Source organism: Anomaloglossus baeobatrachus, chromosome 7 (genome assembly GCF_048569485.1).
Source record: "Anomaloglossus baeobatrachus isolate aAnoBae1 chromosome 7, aAnoBae1.hap1, whole genome shotgun sequence".
Taxonomy (NCBI): Eukaryota; Metazoa; Chordata; class Amphibia; order Anura; family Aromobatidae; genus Anomaloglossus; species Anomaloglossus baeobatrachus.
Genome location: NC_134359.1, coordinates 288,891,272 through 288,914,268, shown reverse-complemented (window position 1 = coordinate 288,914,268; position 22,997 = coordinate 288,891,272). Strand labels below are relative to the sequence as shown.

Genomic DNA, 22,997 nt, shown 5'->3' with positions numbered 1-22,997 from the left:
CATTACTGTATTATAACGTTATTCTTTTTTACATTTCATTCCTATATGGACTTACTCATAAAAATATCCACCAGTTACTGAGTTATTTATTAATTTTGAGACTATCCGAAGTTTTTCCTGCTGGAGTGACGTCACGGCAGGGTCATGTGACATGCAATCTAAACTACAAATCCCGGCATGCATTACTGCTATTTTTTCTTCAAGTAAATATAAAATGTCATGTTCTTGGTTATTTATGAATGTGACTACACACTTTTTTATAAAACATGCTAATTTGATTCCTTTCGAACTGTCTCTTGCCTTAGTGACGTAACGAAGTGGTCATGTGACATGCAATCTAAACTGCAAATCCCGGCATGCATTACTGCTATTTTTTCCTCATGTAAATATCAATTTTCATGTACTTTTTGAGATTATTTTTGAATGTTATGACCCAATTTTTATAAAACATGGTAATTTGACCCTTGCCGAAGGCTCTCTTGAGTTAGTGACGTCACGAAATGGTCATGTGACTTTCAATCCAAACTACAAATCCCAGCATGCATTACTGCTATTTTTGCTTCACTTAAATGTCGCTTTTCATGCACTTATATAGGTTATTTATGAATGTATCTACCCACTTTTTATAAACCATGCTAATTTCACTCTTGGCAAACTATCTCTTGCGTTAATGACGTCACGAGGTGGTCATGTGACCTTTAATCCATACTACACTTCCCGTGATGCACTTGTTTATTTTTTCCTTTTTATAGCTTCATTTTGCATATTTTGTTGCTTATAGGGGTTTATTTGTGAATATAGTCTCCTATTTCGGAAACAACAGCTTAATTTGACACCGTCGGGAATGATTCGTAGGATAGTGACGTCACTGGTTGATCACGTGACCTGCCATTTGACCCTTCCTGGCTTCCGTACACATCATGTGATCGCGTCAGGACTACAATTCCCGGCATTCGGTTTCCTCCCGTGATGGGGAAGCACGGACGGTAACTCCCTGGCAGCCGGGTGTCGTCCTCTCATATATTCTGGACTTGTCCTACTTCAGCGGGAATCCGTGACGTCACAGCGATGTCATGTGTTTCGCAATCCAAGATGGCGTCTTCCCTGTGAGGTGTTTGTGAGAAGATGATCGGCTCTCCGGACGTGGTGGCGTTTACCCGTGATGAGGAGTATGATTCCCCCGTGCAGGGGTCCCCGGGGCTGCCGGAGGAGTATTCGGTGCCGCTGTTCCCGGAGAGCAGCCCCTGGTCCCGGCTTTCAGGGTCCAAATTCATCCGGGACTTCATCCTGATCTCAGAGTTCTCGGAGCAGGTTGGGCCTCAGCCGCTCCTCACCGTCCCCGATGACCCCCGCGTCCGCGGAGCCTTCGACCTCAACTACTTCTCCCTGCGCATCATGTCGGTGGATTACCAGGCCTCGTTCGTGGGTCACCCCCCGGGGTCTTCCTACCCCAAGCTGAACTTTGTGGAGGACTCCAAGGTGGTCCTGGGCGACTCCAAGGAAGGGGCGTTCGCCTACGTGCACCACCTGACGCTGTACGACCTGGAGGCGCGAGGCTTCGTGCGCCCCTTCTGCATGGCCTACATCTCCACCGACGAGGACAAGATCATGGAGCAGTTCCTGCAGCTCTCGGGCGACTTCTCTAAGGCGTCCGACTGTCTGAAGACCGGAAACCGCAAAGCGTTCGCCAACGAGCTGGAGAAGAAGCTGAAGGACCTGGACTACACCCGGAGCGTCCTGCTGGACGAGATGGAGGAGCAGCAGAAGACGGACCACCAGGGCTTCTACACCACCCAAGCCATCGAGAAGGCCAACGAGCTGGCCAACGTGGAGAAGTCCATGATCGAGCACCAGGACCTTCTAAGGCAGATCCAGTCCTACCCGTACCGACACCTGAAGGGGGAGGACTACCAGCCGTACGTGCCGGATCCGGTCACCACCTCCGACCTCGAAGGGGATGACGACACTGAGGTCTACACCCCTCGCTCCTCCTACACCCCCAAATTCATTAAGGCCAAGTCCTCCAAGTGTTTCGATAAGAAGCTGAAGACCTTGGAGGAGCTGGTGGACGTCTACTTTTTCACGCAGACAATGGACCTCCTGACGGCCATTGAGAAGCGCTACCGGGGTGACGTCAGCTACTTAATCATGAGCCACCTGGACAGGACCCTCTTGGGACAACAAGCCATTGCCAACTTTCTTTTCGAGGACGTCTCCACTTGGGATCCTAAACCGATCAGCAGGCAATTTTTGGATCAGCCAAGTGCCACCACGCTGGTGGAAGACATGAAGCCGTCTGTCAGTATGGAGTCCTACAAGTCCAGCGTGGAGTCCGTGCCTATTAAAATCGAGCAGGAGGTGTTTGACGATGACCGGGAGGAAGAGGCGACGGGCAACGCTGAGGGTCTGGAGGCTGAGACCAAGGGGAGTGTAAGCAGCGGCGAGAGCATCGAGGTCCTACAGACGGAGAAGTCTACGCTCCTCGTCCATTCGGAGAGTCAGCCGTGCCTGAGGCTTCATCCCAGTCCGCAGTCGAGGCGGAAATCCGGCAGCCGCAGGACCATCAGCGAGGACAGCATTGAAGTCCTCAGCACTTGTACGTCCGAAACTGTGATCCCCGAAGATTTCCGAGCCTCTTACCAAATAGCCATTAACGAAGAGGATGTGTCTGCCGAGGGCGAGGAATGTGCCAAATTCGAGGACGATGGAGCCAACGAGGGCGACCTGACGGTGGACCCGGCCTGTTGTATACGGACGGAGAGTCCCATCCTCGACGAGTTAGCCGGAGGAGATCATATGCCGAGCGATGGCATCGTGGTCAGCGTCCCACCTCAGCCAGGCCGCCACGTCAACCATACGTTCGGTCCGGTGAAACTCTGCGTGGAGGACGTGGACGACCCGACCGGGGAAAGCTGCGCTCCTCCAGAGTCCAGCTACTTACTGAGCAGTCGGGACGCCGGGAAATTGACTCTGGACGAGGACTCCACCAGCTACAGGAGCAGCGCCTCCACCTGCTCCGATAGGACACCCTCCCCTCCCCCCGTCACCACCATCACCGAGCGCCAAAAAAGGAAAGCCGGCCAAAACGCTCTGATGTTCATCAGGCAGTACCCCTTCTCGCACCCCGCCATTTACTCTCTGCTCAGCGGGAGGACCCTTGTAGTGCTGGGCGAAGAGGAAGCCTTTGTGAAAAAACTCGTCACGGCGCTGTCCGTGTTTGTCCCCAATAATGGACAAGTGGCCAAACCCATCAAACCGTGGGCGACCTCCCCCCTCCACGTCATGGACTTCCAGAAGTGGAAACTGATCGGACTTCAGAGGTAATGGCCCCATATCGAGGCGGCAAAATATCCTTGTGGATTTACGCTCAGAAAATATTTGCAGTTGGGTTTCATTAGAGATTTTGCCCCGTTTTTGCTTTTTCAGGCTGTTTCTGTGCTCATTTATCTTTTTTGTTGTGCATAGACACACATAGGGTAATATAAGCTGTGAGAATGAGCTCACTGACTGATTCTCAGTTTACTCATTCTGCAGCCAACAACAAACCACACAGAGAAGACAAACGGAGCCACGTTTTTAATGAAACCTAATTGCAAAAATAGTCCAAAATACATGTATTTCCGTAAAAATAATTGTCCCCATAGGTGGACAACCCCTTTTTAAAGCATGCTGGGTGTTGTAGTTCTCCAATATCTGATTTTGTTTCTACCCTCAGAGCCGACTACTGTAAATCCAATCTTTTCCTCATCCCAATATTAGATTATTTCTGAATTGGCCGCAATAAAGGCCATTATACCAGTCTCTCTGTCCTTGTCCACCTCCTGTCCCCTTCCCATCCTGTCCCCTACCCGTCCTCGTCATATTCCCCTCCCCCATTGGCCGGGACTGGTCAGTCGGTCTACATCATTGACGTTTTGTGGCAAATCTGATCTTCATGTAATGGATTTCTGCCAGCCTTGTGTGCATACAATCTGAGCGAGCAGAGCTGCAGTGTAAAGTATAGTAGAGCTCAGACTATGCTAGACTCCATGCAGCCATGGAGTATCTTTCTGCTTGCCTTCAGTGAATGGAAAGTTTTTTTTTTTTGTTTTTTTTTTTTTTTTTTTTTCCCCAGGTGATGTCGTTTTGTACACAGAGGTGAGTGAGTTTCCGTTCACTGACAGCAAGCAGAAGTCTAGAAAATGGTAAAAAGTTGCAGAACTTTTGTTTTAATAACTTTTTCTCTTATAGGGGGGTTTCTCCATCCGGGTCCAACACCCTGCACACCCTGAGCCGGTACAGCCGCTACGCCAGCATATTGGACGCGGACAACAAGACGCTGCGGTGCCCGGTATACAGGGGCACGCTGCTCCCGAGGCTGGCGGACCACCGCACACAGATCCGGAAGGGCAGCACCTACTACATGCACGTACAGAGCCTCCTGACCCAGCTCAGCGCCAAGGCCTTCCTCTTCACCTTCTGCCATCACGTCCACCTGCCCATCCGGGAGAAGGAGAGCGAGGAGTCCATAGCCCAGCGCCGCACCGCCTTCCTCCAGCAGCTCCTCGGCCTCCACCACCAGGACAGTAAGATCGTGGAATACCTCTCCGAACTGCTGAAAATGCATTATCTCCGGGAAGCCGGGACGCAGCAGCTGCCTGTACTCAGATTTGACTACATCCCCAGCATTTTATACAAGATTTGACCCCCCCCCTATAGACACGTGTGGATGTATAAAGACCCCCGCAGCATGGTAGGCACCGCGGCCGAGAGAATAGTGGGGGGTTCATTTACTTTTTTTTTGCCTTTTTTTTGTTGCTGCCAGTTTGTACTACTGAGGACATAAGTCAGTTGTTTTCAACCTGTGGCAAAACTACAACTCCCAGCATGCCATGGGGGGGCAGTAGTCATCAAATCTAGTGGCATGCTGGGAGTTGTAGTTCTAGTTAGAGGTTGAAGACTAAAAGAGAAATGTAGCCGGTGACCAGTAAAGGGACACTGACCCTAAAGTATATAGTCTATATTAGTGCTGGTGAGTGCAATCTATTGTTCCCTGTTATCAGCCACGTCAGGAGCAGACTGAGCGGCCGTGCAGAAATCGCTCTGCCCCAATACATCTTCTAATCCTAAAAAAACCTCTTTTCAAATAGCAGTTTCATGAAATCTGTCCTCTAGGGGGCAGTATAACAGCAGAGAAGAAAATCTGTCCTCTAGGGGGCAGTATAACAGCAGTAAAGAAAATCTGTCCTATAGGGGGCAGTATAACAGCAGAGAAGAAAATCTGTCCTATAGGGGGCAGTATAACAGCAGAGAAAAAATCTGTCCTATAGGGGGCAGTATTACAGCAGTGAAGAAACCATTTATTCTAAATCTCGCCTTTCTCTTTGCAATTGAATCTATTGTTCCCTGTTATCAGCCACGTAAGGAGCGGACCGAGTGACCGTGCAGAAATCGCTCTGTACCAATACATCTTCTAGTCCTAAAAAAAAAACCAAAAACCTCTTTTCAAATAGCAGTTTCATGAAATCTGTCCTCTAGGGGGCAGTATAACAGCAGTGAAGAAACCATTTAGTCTAAATCTCGCCTTTCTTTTTGCAATGGAATAATCTATTGTTCCCTGTTATCAGCCATTTCTTTAATTAGATGTGCAGAGACCTCTCTGCCCTTTATATCCATCCGCACACTCCAGCACTATCATATACTTTACTCTTTAGGGTGAGTGACCCCCTTTATGCTGGTCCGGCCCCCCGCACTCGCCGCCCGCTCAGTGTTATTTCTGTTTACGCCTTGTACCTTTTTTTTTTTATTTCTTAGTCTGGGATCCCGACTCCCATCCTCCGGCTTCTGTTTTTATGTCATTATTTGCACTAATGGAGGCGACGGGCGAGGATCACGTGCGCTGCGAGGAGCGCAGCTCTGGTGCCAAATGTCACCCGCAGCCGATCACTGCTGACATCCAGATTATATGTATTAATGTATGGGGCTTATAAGATCTGCGCTGCCTGTCAGTGAATGAGAACAGGGCCGTGAGATATTTAGGGATTGACGTCCAGACCTGGCTATATGGCTTGTAAAGGCAGAACGTTACAACCCTCTGCTTGCTGTCAGTGAATGAAAACTTTCACCTGTTCGGAGTAATATAAAGGGAATGTTTCCATTCATTGGTGGCAAGCGGAGAATTATATACAGTAGGTTGATAAAAGCCCCCTGCTCCATCTAGTTCACCCTTCCTCCATCAATTCTACATTTATAACCCACAATGTTGTGTACTGAGGAAATGATCCAGCCCTGACATAAAAGCTATTATGCCTTGTGCGCACTAGGCGGATTTTACTGCGGATTTGCTGCAGAAAATGTTCATAACATCTCTGCAGTGATTCACCAGCAAAACCTATGGGGAAAAAAAAAATGCTGTGCGCACTAGGCGGATTTTTACAGCTATAGGTTTTGCTGTGGGATTCTCGCAGCAAAAACAATTGCATGTCACTTCTTTTCCGCACGTCGCTGCGGGATTTCACTCCATTGACTGCCATGTAATCCCGCAGGGAATAACGCAGGCAGCAAATTCTGTGCGGTTCATTGCGTTTTCCTGCGTTATTCCCTGTGTTATTTCGCGGTAATGTTCATCGCTGGCTGCGTTTTGCAGGGAAGTGATGTCATAATGTCTGGAAGAGGAAGCAGATAACAGAGAGTAGTAGAATAGGGTGTCCAAGCCGCGCCAATGACTAGCCGATCATGAAGATTGTAGATTAATGTTGCTTTTATTCAATGCACAGGTCAACGCGTTTCGGGAGACAGCTCCCTTCCTCAGGACACTGGCAAGAAACACCAAATCCTTCCAAAGAGGAAGCAGAGCAGAGTAAACACACACACATCACACTCTCAGGCATATAGAATACACACACAAATCAAACATACATATAAAAATAAAAACACGGGCTCTGCTGTATTTTTACCGTCCAGCCGAGGTAAACACACAGCGGCGGGCCGGTATTCTCAGGCTGGGGAGGGCGAGGGACAGGGTTAATGCACAAGTCCCACGACGCTTGCAGACTGCTGCAGCCGCGACTCACACTGTACTTAATGCAGCCTCGTAAAGAGCCTGCAGAGGTAACCACAGGGCATTTCTCACGGTCGGTAATGTGAACACACTACCGCTCGTGAGAACTGCAGCGTGTGCTCACAGGAACTCTATTGATTGATCTGTCCTATGTATTGATTATCTATCCATCATCTATCCCACCATCTATCTATCCCTCCATCTATCTATCCCTCCCTCTATCTATCCCTCCCTCTATCTATCTATCCCTCTATCTATCTCTCTATCTATCCATCCCTCTATCTATCTATCCATCTATCCCTCTATCTATCTATCCCTCTATCTATCCATCCCTCTATCTATCTATCTATCCATCCCTCTATCTATCTCTCTATCTATCTATCTATCCCTCCATCCATCCCTCCCTCTATCTCTCCCTCTATCTATCTCTCTCTCACTCTCCATCATCTATCTATATAATCTCAGAAGGAAATTACCTTTTTTTTTCCCCAATGTGCTTTATTGCATTGAACACATTAACCCCTTAATGACCCATGACGTACTAGATACGTCATGGATCGTGTGCCGGTAAGCGCCGCCCCCTGCAGGCGGCCGCGATCCGCGCACATATTAGCTGTTATCAACAGCTGACGTGTGCCTGCTAGCCGCAGGTGGAATCGCTTCCACCCGCGGCCATTAACCCCTTACATTTCGCTGCCAAAATCTGGCAGCGATATGTATATGGGCGCCGCCATGACAGTCACTTACCCCGCCCCCGCCGGAAGTCACGTGACATGATCACGTGCGTTTCGGCGGTTGCCATGGTAGCACAGGGTCATGTGATGACGCCTGTAGGTAACATGACTCACTTCCTCTCAATGCCAGAATACAGCCGGCATTGAAAGTAAAGCAGCAAATCTGCAGTCCTCAGCTCTGTAGCTGAGATCTGGAGATAGGGGGCTATAGCGATCAGCAATCCGATCGCTCTGCACTATGGGGACTAGTAAAATAAAAAAAAAGTTTTAAAAAATTAAAAAAACCTAAAAGTTCAAATCACCCCCCTTTCACCCCATTGAAAATTAAAGGGTTAAAAAAAATAAAAAATATACACTTAGTATCGCCACGTTCAGAAATGCCTGATCAAAATATAAAATCAATGAATCTGATCAGTAAACGGCGTAGTGGCAAAAAATTCCAAACGCCAAAATTACGTTTTTTGGTCGCCGCAAAATGCAATAGCAGGCGATCAAAACGTAGCATCTGCGCAAAAATGGTACCGTTAAAAACGTCAGGTCGAGACGCAAAAAAATAAGCCATCACTGAGCCTCAGATCCTGAAAAATGAGAATGCTACGGGTTTTGGAAAATGGCGCAAAACGTGCGCCACGTTTTTTTGACAAGCTTGTGAATTTTTTTTAACCCCTTAGATACAAGTAAACCTATACATGTTTGGTGTCTACAAACTCACACCGACCTCAGGCATCACATACATACATCAGTTTTACCATATAGTGAACACAATGAATAAAATATCCCAAAAACTATTGTACGATCACACTTTTTTTGCAATTTTTCCGCACTTGGAATTTTTTTGCTGTTTTCCAGTACACTCTATGGTAAAACTTTTAAATGAAACCATAAGTACAACTCGTCCCGCAAAAAACAAGCCCTCACATGGCAAGATTGATGGAAAAATAAAAAAAAAGTTACGCCTCTCGTAAGAAGGGGAGCAAAAAACAAAAACGGAAAGTGCCCGGGGGCTGAAGGGGTTAAAACATGTCCAAACCTGCGGAAAAACCGCAACAAAACGCATGCAGATTTCGGTGCTTTTTTTGCGTTTTGTTTTTTTTTTTTTCTTCTGCTGGTGCGGAAATCTTTCAGGGCCTGTGGAATTTTCTTAAGAAAATTCCATTTTCTAGTGCGCACAGGGCCTTATAGTATCTGCCATTACTACCTCTTGTGGTAGAGCAGTCAGCCTGTGGAATGCCCTAACTGTAAAGAACCCTTTCCTATTTAGCTGCCGGAATCGCTTTTCTTCCACTCGCAGTGTATGTGTGCTAATTTCTTAGTCCTGCATTCATTGTATCACATCGTTCTCTCGCTGACAAGCCTTTATGACCCGGATGGGATCTTTATCTGTATATTAAACAAGCAAATTCTCATTCACTGACAGCAACCGAGGATCTTGCCAATAATGGATTAAAAGCGTTACTTCTATCTGTATAGATGGATAGTGCATGTATTGAGAAGCAAGTTTGCAATTTACCTTTTGTTAAAATTTTCAGCCGTTTTTGAGATATTCACTTTTCTTTACAGCTCGTCGCCTTGGAAACCGACCACCGCTGCTAGACAGCAGAAAGTGTGCAGCGCTTACAATCTCTTTTCTATTAATGTTGTAAGCAGTGGTCACCAGTGGGATTTTACCTAACGATACGGTCACTGCTTATACGCCGGACAGCAGCGGTGGTCGGTCGCCTAGGCAACACGGTGTAAACAAAAAAACTTTAATATCTGAAGAACGGCTGAACACTTTAATAAGCAGTAAAGTGCAAAAGTTCTGATAATATCCCATCTATGAAGAACTACATGGTGTTTAGGCTGTCAGGGCATGCTGGGAGTTGTAGTTTCAGCGCAGACAGATGGACTCGCCCCCTCCTTTTATAAAAGGACAAATCCTTACACCTTGTTAAGTCTGGAGGGCGGAGCCTGACACCTGGAAGCTCCGCCCCTTCAGACAGAACGATGACCGGAGTTTTTACGGCTGCAATCAGCGGCAAAAAAAAACAGAAATCGCGACGTCCATCTGTCTGGGCTTTAAGGCTTTTGCAGTGGGAGCTTGGGTCCTGCCCCTTTAAGGCTGGGACGTGTAGTCGCACAGTAGCCAGAGAGCCACAGGTTTCCAGTGCACTATTCCAATGTTAACTATTCAGAACAGTTCTCCTTTAAAAGAGGCTGCACCCTTTTTAAAGTTCCCGGCTGCTGTGGAACTACACATCTCAGCAAGCCAATGCAATCCCCTACACAATTTGAGAAATGTGGCTGTTTTCCTATGCCTGCCTATTCCTGGGCCTCTGGCTGTGTGTGGTATTGCAGCCGGTGGCACATGGCGTCCAGAAAACGTGACCCTGATGGTAAGACCTATGTAACAGCGACTGCAGTGCGCCCTCTAGTGGAGGTTTCTGTACCCGGCGGCATTCATGGACTTTCCACGGCACTGACTTCGCACTGCTGCTGTTTCGGTTCAGTCTCATCATCTGTAAATGACCTTAAATGTGAAATCTTTTATGAAGCTGTGACCGCTCCTGATATATAAGTGTCTGTAGACGTGAGCACCCGCCCTCCACGTTTAATTTTTGTATCCTTCAGCCAAAGCTGGAGTCTCGCCACAAGGTAACGCAACTCCCCCGGTGCCATAACACTCAGGGTTCACCCCACGACCGCGGCTTCAGCAATACAACCCTTCTTCCGCTTACACCTTTGTTACACCAGAGGATGATGGGAGTTGTAGTCTGAGATCAGCTGGTGTACCAAAGACACGTCCCGGTTATATCGGTGCATGCGAGGACCCGTCCGTGCTCACGAAACGCTGCATGAACCCCAATTTGTGTCGTCTGTTGTCGCTCCGGATAATCTACCCGAATAAATGATGGATTTTATCTCTGCATCTCGTGTGAACGGCTGATTATTGGATCTGGCCCTAGGAAAGCTGGATTACCAGCGAGGTGGGCTGACAACTGCTGGGCGCATGTGCACAACAAAAACACTACTTTACCCCCCCACCATAATTTTGTTTAGGATTTAAGTATTGGAGGTGCAAGTTATAATTGGAGGGGGATAAGGGTAGGGTGTAGTCAGCGAGTGCCACAAAGTAAGAGCTCATTTTGCAGCATTCCCTGATGTCTTTAGGTCTCGCCCCATAAGTCGAGCGTTGCACTTTTCATGATACAGCTGTTGTGAAACTACAACTACCAGCATGCCTGGAGTACCGACTGGTTGTCTGAGGCTATGTTCACATTTCCGTTTTTTTGCATCAGTCACCTGCGTTGCTTGACGCACGTGACTGATGCGTTGTACAACGGGTGATAAATGGAATTGTCATGAGAAAGCGGATTCCTTTGGTATAAAGAGAGCGAACGGTCAAGCTGACCGCTCTGAAAAAGGCCGGGAGCGGTCAAGCTGACCGCTCTGAAAAAGGCCGGGAGCGGTCAAGCTGACCGCTCTGAAAAAGGCCGGGAGCGGTCAAGCTGACCGCTCTGAAAAAGGCCGGGAGCGGTCAAGCTGACCGCTCTGAAAAAGGCCGGGAGCGGTCAAGCTGACCGCTCTGAAAAAGGCCGGGAGCGGTCAAGCTGACCGCTCTGAAAAAGGCCGGGAGCGGTCAAGCTGACCGCTCTGAAAAAGGCCGGGAGCGGTCAAGCTGACCGCTCTGAAAAAGGCCGGGAGCGGTCAAGCTGACCGCTCTGAAAAAGGCCGGGAGCGGTCAAGCTGACCGCTCTGAAAAAGGCCGGGAGCGGTCAAGCTGACCGCTCTGAAAAAGGCCGGGAGCGGTCAAGCTGACCGCTCTGAAAAAGGCCGGGAGCGGTCAAGCTGACCGCTCTGAAAAAGGCCGGGAGCGGTCAAGCTGACCGCTCTGAAAAAGGCCGGGAGCGGTCAAGCTGACCGCTCTGAAAAAGGCCGGGAGCGGTCAAGCTGACCGCTCTGAAAAAGGCCGGGAGCGGTCAAGCTGACCGCTCTGAAAAAGGCCGGGAGCGGTCAAGCTGACCGCTCTGAAAAAGGCCGGGAGCGGTCAAGCTGACCGCTCTGAAAAAGGCCGGGAGCGGTCAAGCTGACCGCTCTGAAAAAGGCCGGGAGCGGTCAAGCTGACCGCTCTGAAAAAGGCCGGGAGCGGTCAAGCTGACCGCTCTGAAAAAGGCCGGGAGCGGTCAAGCTGACCGCTCTGAAAAAGGCCGGGAGCGGTCAAGCTGACCGCTCTGAAAAAGGCCGGGAGCGGTCAAGCTGACCGCTCTGAAAAAGGCCGGGAGCGGTCAAGCTGACCGCTCTGAAAAAGGCCGGGAGCGGTCAAGCTGACCGCTCTGAAAAAGGCCGGGAGCGGTCAAGCTGACCGCTCTGAAAAAGGCCGGGAGCGGTCAAGCTGACCGCTCTGAAAAAGGCCGGGAGCGGTCAAGCTGACCGCTCTGAAAAAGGCCGGGAGCGGTCAAGCTGACCGCTCTGAAAAAGGCCGGGAGCGGTCAAGCTGACCGCTCTGAAAAAGGCCGGGAGCGGTCAAGCTGACCGCTCTGAAAAGGCGGTCGCTGGGCGATCATTTCAGTTTAAAACCTGGGGGGGGGGGGGCGCGGATAGCTGGGCATGCTCAGTAAAACGTGACTGATTCCTACACTGGAATCCGTTGCGTGTTGCAGGATAACGGAATCCTGCACCATAGACTTACATTATGCCTCCTGACTGATTCCAACAGAATCTTGTGGGGTGCGTTTTTTTTTTTTTTTTGCCGCAACAAAAAACATTGCATGCTGCGTCCCTCCTGCCCGACGGTCAGTCAACGACTGATGCAACGCAGGGTCATCAGTCACAATCCGCCGCTCATACAAGTCTATGGGAGACACCGGAATCCGCCAAACAGATTGCGTTGTTTATCAGAGCGGCGGATTGTGACTGATCCTAAACAACGGAAATGTGAACATAGCCTTATTTTACCACAGCTGAAATCTTGTTACTCTCTGGGATGTACCTAAAATTGCTAAGAAGCCCCCCCCCCCCGATCCTGCAAACTAAGTACCTGCTGTGCAATACGCTACAGGGGTCCGAGGGGGGTCACAGGCACCAGTACAACACACTGTGACCCCATCATTCCCAGGATCGCAGAATTTAGACCACCAACGTGACAACATAACCTAAGGTGGGAGAAGGGGGGAAAAAATAAATAAAATTGAGAGATGTTTGACACAAAAGGGAGACCTTTATTCCACCGGCAGAGTCTGCACAGGACGGGACCTTACAACCCCCCCCATGTTGTGGTGCCCGGATAATGGACTCATCATGCCAAATTGTAGGACCTTGTGGCCAGGAGCATGTGAGGTTCCCGATCCTCGAGGAGGAGGACATGTGACTACGGGGCAGGATGATATCACTTTTCCTAATTATAGCCGCGTTTCCTTGGCCGGATCCATTTCCTCAGAGGAGCAGCAGCGACTGGTATTTAATAACCGGCTCCTGTACCTCGTCCTCAGTTATATCCCCCCCCCCCCCCCATATAATCACAGGTCGGGCAGGCCGGGGATGGGAAAGCGGCCCGAGAACTGCTCCACCTCCTCCTTCAGGGACGACATCTTCTCTCGGTATTTTTCGTCCAATGCCAACTTGTCCTTAAATTCCTTCAGGGTCGCCTTAGGGTTCATGTCGTTCTGAATTTCCAAAGTGAGCAAAATGCCTGAAAAAGAGAAAATAATAATATTTATTCATTTATATAGCGCTATTAATTCCATAGCACTTTACATACATTGGCAACACTGTCCCCATTGGGGCTCACAATCTAGAGTCCCTATCTGTATGTCTTTGGAGTGTGGGAGGAAACCGGAGATCCCGGAGGAAACCCATGCAAACACGGGGAGAACATACAAACTCCTTGCAGATGTGTCCTTAGTGGGACTAGAACCCAGGACCCCAGCGCTGCAAGACTGCAGTGCTAACCACTGAGCCACCGTGCCGCCCAATATTTGGCATTATCAGCTCAGCAGCCTCATCTTATGCCTTGTCCTGCAGTACCAAAAGTGGCCTGCAGACAAGGGGGGGGGGGGCGCTAGAGAGTAGTCGTGTTTGTGACAAATCAGCAAACAGCTGCAGGATATCTGAGTGACTCCCTCGGCTGTTCATGACAAATATATACACACACACACATATCTATACACACACACACATATACATATATATATATACATATATATATATATATATATATATATATATATATATTACACACACGTATACATAATGTATGTATATAAAATGTAATATAATAATAAATATATTACACACATTATATATACATTATGTATACGTGTGTGTATATTATATATATATTTATATTTTGTGTGTGTAATATATATATATATAATTACACACACAAAATGTAAATATATATATAATATACACACACGTATACATAATGTATATATGTGTGTAATATATTTATTATTATATTACATTTTATATACACATACATTATGTATACGTGTGTGTGTATATATATATAAAATATACACACACGTATACATAATGTATATGTGTATATAAAATGTGTATGTGTATAATATATATATATATTATATACATACATACATACATAAATCCATATACAATGTCCAGGATTAAAGTGAAAAAAATTACTGCTTTCTTCCACAATGCCACCGCTGATTGCAGGTCATGTCTGGTTCAATTCTACTTAGGTGAATGGTGAAGTGCTGCAGTACTATGTGTAACCTGTATGGTTGGGGGCGCTGTTTTTTTTCCCCATTTAGTATAATGTATGAGACCCACCTTGGTGAATGAAGTGCGCAACTTTTTTGAAGTCTTCTTCTTTAAATCCTCGAGAAGTCAGAGCAGGGGATCCAAATCTAAGGCCGCTGGGACGGAGGGCGCTCTTGTCACCTGCCGGGGGCGCACACAATGAATCAGACCACTTATTGGCAATGTGCAGCAGAGAGATTATAGGATGGATTCTCGGTCACACATAGCTAATCCTGCGTGAATCCATTGGATGCAGATTTTCGGCCTCTGGTCCCTAGCCAGGGCCTCACTTACCCGGGCAGGTGTTCTTGTTGCAGGCGATGGCGCAGGCTTCTAGGACCTTCTCGGCTCGTCCTCCATCCGTCTTCTTGTTCCGCAGGTCAACCAGAATGAGATGATTATCGGAGCCGCCTGTAAAGTGACGGAGCAGAAGTTTCCTTCCAGAGATGCTGACACCAACACCACCACCACTGACGATGACACCACCACCGACGATGACACCACCGACAATGACACCACCCACCACGATGACACCACCCACGACCACCCACGATGACACCACCACCACCACCCACGATGACACCACCACCGACGATGACACCACCGACAATGACACCACCCACCACCACCCACGATGACACCACCCACCACCACCCACGATGACACCACCCACCACCACCCACGATGACACCACCCACCACCACCCACGATGACACCACCCACCACCACCCACGATGACACCACCCACCACCACCCACGATGACACCACCACCGATGATGACACCACCGACAATGACACCACCCACCACCACCCACGATGACACCACCCACCACCACCCACGATGACACCACCGACAATGACACCACCCACCACCACCCACGATGACACCACCCACCACCACCCACGATGACACCACCCACCACCACCCACGATGACACCACCCACGATGACACCACCCACCACCACCCACGATGACACCACCACCGACGATGACACCACCGACAATGACACCACCCACCACCACCCACGATGACACCACCCACCACCACCCACGATGACACCACCCACCACCACCCACGATGACACCACCCACCACCACCCACGATGACACCACCCACCACCACCCACGATGACACCACCCACCACCACCCACGATGACACCACCCACGATGACACCACCCACGATGACACCACCCACGATGACACCACCCACGATGACACCACCCACGATGACACCACCCACGATGACACCACCCACGATGACACCACCCACGATGACACCACCACCACCCACGATGACACCACCACCACCCACGATGACACCACCCACGATGACACCACCACCACCCACGATGACACCACCACCACCCACGATGACACCACCACCACCCACGATGACACCACCACCACCCACGATGACACCACCACCACCCACGATGACACCACCACCACCCACGATGACACCACCACCACCCACGATGACACCACCACCACCCACGATGACACCACCACCACCCACGATGACGACACCGACACCCACGATGACGACACCGACACCCACGATGACGACACCGACACCCACGATGACACCGACACCACCACCACCTACGATGACACCACCACCACCCACGACAGGATAGATCGTGAATAACTGATCACTGGGGACCCCAACAATACCAAGAAAAGGAGAGAGACCCCCCCCGTCCTGAATGAAGCATTCTCATCAAATACCGGCCTGGAAACGTGCAAGATGGGCATGAGGCACGTGTCCTAGGGCCCATGCGTCCTCACAAAGTCATTAGCGCCTTTTAAAGGCCAAACCTGCCTGGTTATTAAAAGGAATCTGTCACCTGGTATTTGTCACCAAATCTGAAAGCAACATAATGTAGGGGCAGAGATGCCGATTCCAGCAATGTCACATACTGGGCTGCTTAATGTAGTTTTGATAATCACTATTTAACCAGCAGGAGATTATCATTACAGGACTACTTGGCATGGTGCAGGTAGTCCAGCATATTCATGAGCTCTGTATAACCGCTAGATCTGCAGCAGAGAAAACAGCGATTTTATCAAAACGACAGCAAACGGCTCAGTAAGTGACACATCGCTGGAATCAGGGCATCTGACGTAATGCGGCTTTCTTACCGGTGACGATGTGATAGCCCAGTTCATCCAATGCACTTGCCAACGCCCGGCAATTAGAGACGACCTGTGTCTGGTACAGCCTGAACTCCGGGCTCATGGCTTGTTTCAGCGTCACAGCAATGCCTGCAATAAATGATGATATTGTAAAAGTTTGGTGTGGGCAGAGATAAACTATGATCTTATTATAAAAGGGGACCCCTTTAGTGCGCCGTACCTGCAATAGCGTGATTATGGGGGCCACCTTGTAGGCCGGGAAACACCGCCTGATTAATCAGACTCTCATAATTGTACAGGATTTCCTTCCCCGTCTTTGGATCCACGTTGCGGACTCCTGAAGGAGAAACCAAGTCAGTGCCGCAGTCATGAGAGCGAGACCCTCGATCCGTCCAAGCAGGACCACTCACCCTTCCGGTAAAAGATCATGCCAGCACGGCATCCGCGCAGGGTCTTGTGTGTCGTGGTGGTGACAACATCACAGTGTTCAAAGGGAGACGGGACCACGCCGGCCGCCACCAAGCCACTAATGTGCGCCATGTCGGCCATGAGGACCGCGTTGTTTTCATCGGCGATCACCCTCATACGGGCGTAATCCAGATTCCGGGAATAGCAGCTGACACCTTCGACATGGGGGGGGGGGGGGGGGAGAAGTAAAATTATATACCGTATTTTTCGGATTATAAGACACTTTTCTTCCCAAAAATTTGGGAGGAAAATGAGGGGTGCGTCTTATAAGCCGAATGTAGCTTACCGTGAGGTGGAGAATGGGTGCTGTGCTGACGGCGGGGGCTCATTCTGGCGAGTGTCCCAGATTCTCTGTCGGCGGTACGGGCTTCAAAAAATGGCGCCCGGAGTTGGCGCGTGCGCAGATGGAGCTCTCGGCTCAAGACCTCATCTGCGCATGCGCCGTCTCCGACCCATTGATCTCTTAGCAGCGGATTTAAGAAAAATGGCGCCTGGAGTTGGCACGTGCGCAGATGGAGCTCTCGGCTCAAGATCTCATCTGCGCATGCGCCTCCTCCAACCCATTGATCTCTTAACAGCGGATTTAAGGAAAATGGTGCCCGGAGGTGGCACGTGCCCAGATGAGATCTCGGCTGGTCATTGAGCTGATAGCTCGATCTGCACACGCGCCGAATTTGGGTGCCATTTTTTTGAAGCCTGCACCGCTGACAGAACATCTTGGACACCCGCTGCACTGTCCTGTTCTGTACGGCCCTTGCATCCTGTGCCACACGTCCGGTCAGGCTGCTTTCACACATCCGTTTTTTTGCCGTGCGGCACAATACGGCGCTCTGCAGAAAAAAAAAAACGCAATTTTTTTTTTTTGCCGCCGGTTACGTTTTTTCCCGCATAGACTTGGATTAGCGCCGTATTGTGCCGCATGGCCTTGCGTTGCGTCCGGTTTTTGACGGATGCAGAATATTTAGCCCATGCGGCAGCCGGATGAAACGTTGCCTGGCACTTTTTTTGGTGCGGCAAAAAAAAAAAAAACTGCATCGCACCGGATCAGGCGCGATTCACAATGCAAGCCTATGGACACCAGATGCGGTGTCCTGCGGCAAAAACCGCATCCGGCCGCCGGATGCGGTTTTTTGCACTGCGCATGCTCAGTATCAAGCCGCATCCGTCAAAAACCGGACGGGCCGCATGGATACAACGGATTATGCAACGGATCCGGTTTTTTTTTGCCGCATCCGTTCCATAGGTTTTTGAACCGGATTGTGCCGCTTAGCACAAACCGGATGTGTGAAAGCAGCTTAAGACACCACTGGATTATAAGACGGACCCCATTTTTTTTTTCCACCCTTTTTTTTCCTCCCCCCCTCTAAATTTGGGGTGCGTCTTATAAACCAAAAATACAATATTATAGACTTTTTTTTTTTTAAAAAAAAAAAAAAATTTTGCAAAAGTGCCAGTGAGATATTTGGAAAGTTGATGGTAGTTGTAGCACTCACCGGCGATGATAAGTTTGGGATGAAACAATCGGGCATTTTCTTGCAGCCTGTCGTAGTCTATATAACCAGTGTCTGGATTCACCTATATGGAGGAAAATTTGTAACATGTAATGCTGGACATATAAGTGATCTACTCACATTTGCTGAAATACTCTGCACAGCTGGAGAGATACGAGGGGTGGGGTGGACGATCCGTCCATTATCAGAGGCATTGCCCCCTCCGCACGTTTCGTCACGGCCCACATCTCCTGTAGCTCCAGCATCTCTGACTACAGGTCACTTTCCTCCCACAAGCTCAGGACACTCTTCCTCTGCTGCTATATCCATTCCCATCATCTGCTCACCTTGTACGGCATGGATTCAAAAAAGATGGATGTGGCGGAGATTTTCTTCTTGTCGGTCATGAAGCCGTGGGTCAGGTGCCCCCCATCGGGCAGGTCCAGCCCCATGATCCTCCCATGAGGCTCCACCAGGGCGGTGTAAACTGCAAAATTTGCGGGAGATCCTGGAATCAAAAGGTAAAGGACGTGTTTATTTGAGGAATCTGCAGCCACTTTCAGAAATCAAAAGCAAGATTTGCGTAATGGTCTCACCTGAATAAGGCTGCACATTCACCCCCCATTTCTGGGGGTCCAGACTGTACGCCTCCAGAGCTCTCTTCTGACACAGCCGCTCCAGCTCATCCACGTGCTCCGTGCCGCCGTAGTACCTGTCGGGCGACGGACCGGACATCAGATAATACCCAGCCGCTGCAAAACTCAATATCTGGGTGCAGGTCGTCTGCGGCTTCACTTGTGATGTCAAATTGACCCTTCTCTTATTAAAAGGGTTGTGGAAAACAGCGCCGCACGTCTGCACAGGTTGTGTCTGGAATTACAGCTTGGCTCTGTTGCAGGCAGGGGTGGTGCTCTATTCTGGTAGGAAGCGGCCATATTTTTTCTAACCCTGGACAACCCCTTTAAACATCATTACTGAGTAGCGCCCGGACATCAGCGCAGATGGGGCCATTTTTGTGTGGCATTGGAACTGGAGACACGGCACGCACGAACTGGGGATGGGGGAGGGGGGGCCCAGCCTGGCGTCGCCCGCTCACCTCTGTCCGGGGTAACCCTCCGAATACTTGTTATTCAGACACGAGCCCAGAGCCTGCAACACTGCGCAGCTGGCAAAGTTCTCGGAGGCGATGAGCTCCAGGCCGTAGCGCTGCCGGTGCTTCTCCTTACGGATGATCTCGTACACCTGAAGAAGAAAACAAGACTTGAGATTTCCTTAATGCGGGAGACATCTTCTAGTCTGGCATCTGATGGTCAAGAAAGCCTGAGAATCCAGTTCTTCCATCCAAGTGAATAGAGAGCAGCGCAGGCGCTTAACCACCTTTGCGTCCCCGGCGGCGAGGGGGGCGACCAACCAACTCTGCGTCACCGGCGGCGAGGGGGGCGCCCAACCAACTCTGCGTCACCAGTGGCGAGGGGAGCGCGCAACCAACTCTGCGTCCCCGGTGGCGAGGGGAGCGCGCAACCACCTCTACGTCCCCGGTGGCGAGGGGAGCGCGCCCAACCAACTCTGCGTCCCCGGTGGCGAGGGGAGCGCGCCCAACCAACTCTGCGTCCCCGGCGGCAAGGGGGGCGCCCAACCAACTCTGCGTCCCCGGTGGCGAGGGGAGCGCGCCCAACCAACTCTGCATCCCCGGCGGTGAGGGGAGCGCGCAACCACCTCTACGTCCCCGGCGGCGAGGGGGGCGCCCAACCAACTCTGCGTCCCCGGCGGCGAGGGGAGCGTGCAACCAACTCTGCGTCCCCGGCGGCGAGGGGGGCGCGCCCAACCAACTCTGCGTCCCCGGCGGCGAGGGGAGCGCGCAACCACCTCTGCGTCCCCGGCGGCGAGGGGAGCGCGCAACCACCTCTGCGTCCCCGGCGGCGCCTACCACCTCTGCGTCCCCGGTGGCGAGGGGGGCGCCCAACCACCTCTGCGTCCCCGGCGGCGAGGGGGGCGCGCAACCACCTCTGCGTCCCCGGCGGCGCCCACCACCTCTGCATCCCCGGCGGCGAGGGCGCACAACCACCACGGCGGCGCCCAACCACCTCTGCATCCCCAGTGGCGAGGGCGTGCAACCACCACTGCGTCCACGCAGGCACCCAACCACCTCTGCATCCCCGGCGGTGAGGGCGCGCAACCACCACTGTGTCCACGGCAGCGAGGGCGCGCAACCACCACTGCGTCCACGGCGGCGAGGGCGCGCAACCACCACTGCGTCCACGGCGGCGAGGGCGCGCAACCACCACTGCGTCCACGGCGGCGAGGGCGTGCAACCACCACTGCGTCCACGGCGGCGAGGGCGTGCAACCACCACTGCGTCCACGGCGGCGCCCAACCACCTCTGCATCCACGGCGGCGAGGGCGTGCAACCACAAATTTTCCTTGATATCTTACCTCTGGATCATTTGTTTTGAGAGGCTCCAGCACCATCTGGTTGTGAGATGCCCACAGGTCGGGGTGGCTGCCGTTGATCACTGGGGAGTCCGCCATTGTCCGGTCTATGATTGTCACTGCTGAAAATAAAAATATTACATATAATCATTGTATAAATTCTTAAAGTAAGTAGTTTATTCTTTGGTCTCTATGTGAGCGCTGAATGGTGGCAGTGAGCGAGCGCAGGCGGTGACGATTCCCCGGTGTGAGCAGATGGTCAAGTAACCGCCCGCACACCGGCAAAAACCGGGAGCCGGTACACGTGCGGTGACCACTGTAAGGGCTCTGCTTGCTGTCAGTGAGTGGAAGCTATTGTTTACTGACCGATATGGAGAGATAATGGGGGCTCTCGTCTGTCGGGGGCTCGGCCGCCACTGACACCGGAGGACAAAAACAAAATCTTACATATTAACTTTTCAAGGGCGGCAGAAAGAGGAGTGTGAAATGGTCGCGGTCTCTCCAAGTATCAAAGGTCTCCGGCCGAGACACAACAACAGCCACATGGAGGGTTAACACCATGCGTGCCGGAAACACCAAGGAGCCCCCTGTAATAATCTGGGGGGCATAACAAAATACGGCCACCGACCGCGAGGCACAAAGAGTGCGGACAAAACGACAGAACGGAATGATGCAACAACTGGTGTCGCAGGAGGATTATCCTGGGGGGGGGCAGAGGAAGTGGGGTTCCCCCCCAACAACTGGCCTTCTGGGGGGGGGGGCAGAGGAAGTGGGGTTTCCGCCGACAACCGGCCTCCTGAGGAGGGCAGAGGAAGTGGCGTTCCCCCCGACAACCGGCCTCCTGAGGGGGGGCAGAGAGTGGTTCCCCCCCCAACAACCTGCCTCCTGGGGGGGAGGGGGGGGGGAAGAGGAAGTGGGGTTCCCCCCCCAACAACCTGCCTCCTGGGGGGGGGGCAGAGGAAGTGGGGTTCCCCCCCCAACAACCTGCCTCCTGGGGGGGGGCAGAGGAAGTGGGGTTCCCCCCCCAACAACCTGCCTCCTGGGGGGGGGGCAGAGGAAGTGGGGTTCCCCCCCAACAACCTGCCTCCTGGGGGGGGGGGGGGGGGCAGAGGAAGTGGGGTTCCCCCCCCAACAACCTGCCTCCTGGGGGGGGGGGGGGGGCAGAGGAAGTGGGGTTCCCCCCCAACAACCTGCCTCCTGGGGGGGGGGGGGGGCAGAGGAAGTGGGGTTCCCCCCCCAACAACCTGCCTCCTGGGGGGGGGGGCAGAGGAAGTGGGGTTCCCCCCCAACAACCTGCCCCCTGGGGGGGGGGCAGAGGAAGTGGGGTTCCCCCCTAACAACCTGCCTCCTGGGGGGGGGGGGGGCAGAGGAAGTGGGGTTCCCCCCCAACAACCTGCCTCCTGGGGGGGGGGCAGAGGAAGTGGGGTTCCCCCCCAACAACCTGCCTCCTGGGGGGGGGGGGGCAGAGGAAGTGGGGTTCCCCCCCAACAACCTGCCTCCTGGGGGGGGGGCAGAGGAAGTGGGGTTCCCCCCCCAACAACCTGCCTCCTGGGGGGGGGGGGGCAGAGGAAGTGGGGTTCCCCCCCAACAACCTGCCTCCTGGGGGGGGGGGGGCAGAGGAAGTGGGGTTCCCCCCCAACAACCTGCCTCCTGGGGGGGGGGGGCAGAGGAAGTGGGGTTCCCCCCCAACAACCTGCCTCCTGGGGGGGGGGGGGGCAGAGGATGTGGGGTTCCCCCCCCCAACAACCTGCCTCCTGGGGGGGGGGACAGAGGGGGTGGGGTTCCCCTGACAACCAGTGACCCAGGGAAGGGGTGGAATCTCCTGACAACCTTTGTACCGGCGCTGCTGTCTGACAGTCAGGGCTGCCGCTTCCTACATAGACAAGCTCTTACCACGCCGGCCCGGGCCGCATACGGTGCAGCTCACCCGCACGTACCGGCCTCCCCGCACT

General features: G+C 51.8%; 2 protein-coding genes across 6 annotated transcripts in view; one reads left to right on the top strand and one right to left on the bottom strand.

Annotated features, from left to right (window-relative positions):
* The first annotated feature begins 968 nt into the window (after nt 1-968).
* SMCR8 (SMCR8-C9orf72 complex subunit) lies at nt 969-10,661 on the top strand. Its single transcript, XM_075318357.1, has 2 exons — nt 969-3,320; nt 4,231-10,661. Exons 1-2 carry the CDS (start codon nt 1,126-1,128, stop codon nt 4,682-4,684), a joined length of 2,649 nt encoding a protein of 882 aa, XP_075174472.1. The 5' UTR covers nt 969-1,125; the 3' UTR covers nt 4,685-10,661.
* Nucleotides 10,662-12,950: 2,289 nt separating this feature from the next.
* The window catches only part of SHMT1 (serine hydroxymethyltransferase 1), a 33,886-nt gene continuing 23,839 nt past the window's right edge, over nt 12,951-22,997 (bottom strand). For 3 of the 5 annotated variants that reach the window (XM_075318348.1, XM_075318352.1, XM_075318349.1), the window contains 11 exons: nt 21,049-21,167; nt 19,712-19,857; nt 19,212-19,327; nt 18,963-19,123; nt 18,619-18,700; nt 17,068-17,280; nt 16,878-16,994; nt 16,664-16,786; nt 14,812-14,928; nt 14,548-14,658; nt 12,951-13,441 (listed from right to left, as the gene is read on the bottom strand). In XM_075318348.1, the coding sequence (XP_075174463.1) occupies nt 13,269-13,441; nt 14,548-14,658; nt 14,812-14,928; nt 16,664-16,786; nt 16,878-16,994; nt 17,068-17,280; nt 18,619-18,700; nt 18,963-19,123; nt 19,212-19,327; nt 19,712-19,857; nt 21,049-21,167 (1,478 nt within the window). In that variant the 3' untranslated portion in view covers nt 12,951-13,268. Of the gene's footprint in view, nt 13,442-14,547; nt 14,659-14,811; nt 14,929-16,663; nt 16,787-16,877; nt 16,995-17,067; nt 17,281-18,618; nt 18,701-18,962; nt 19,124-19,211; nt 19,328-19,711; nt 19,858-21,048; nt 21,168-21,411; nt 21,486-22,938; nt 22,993-22,997 lie in introns of those variants that run through there. The other 2 variants (XM_075318351.1, XM_075318350.1) reach the window with 2 other exon arrangements.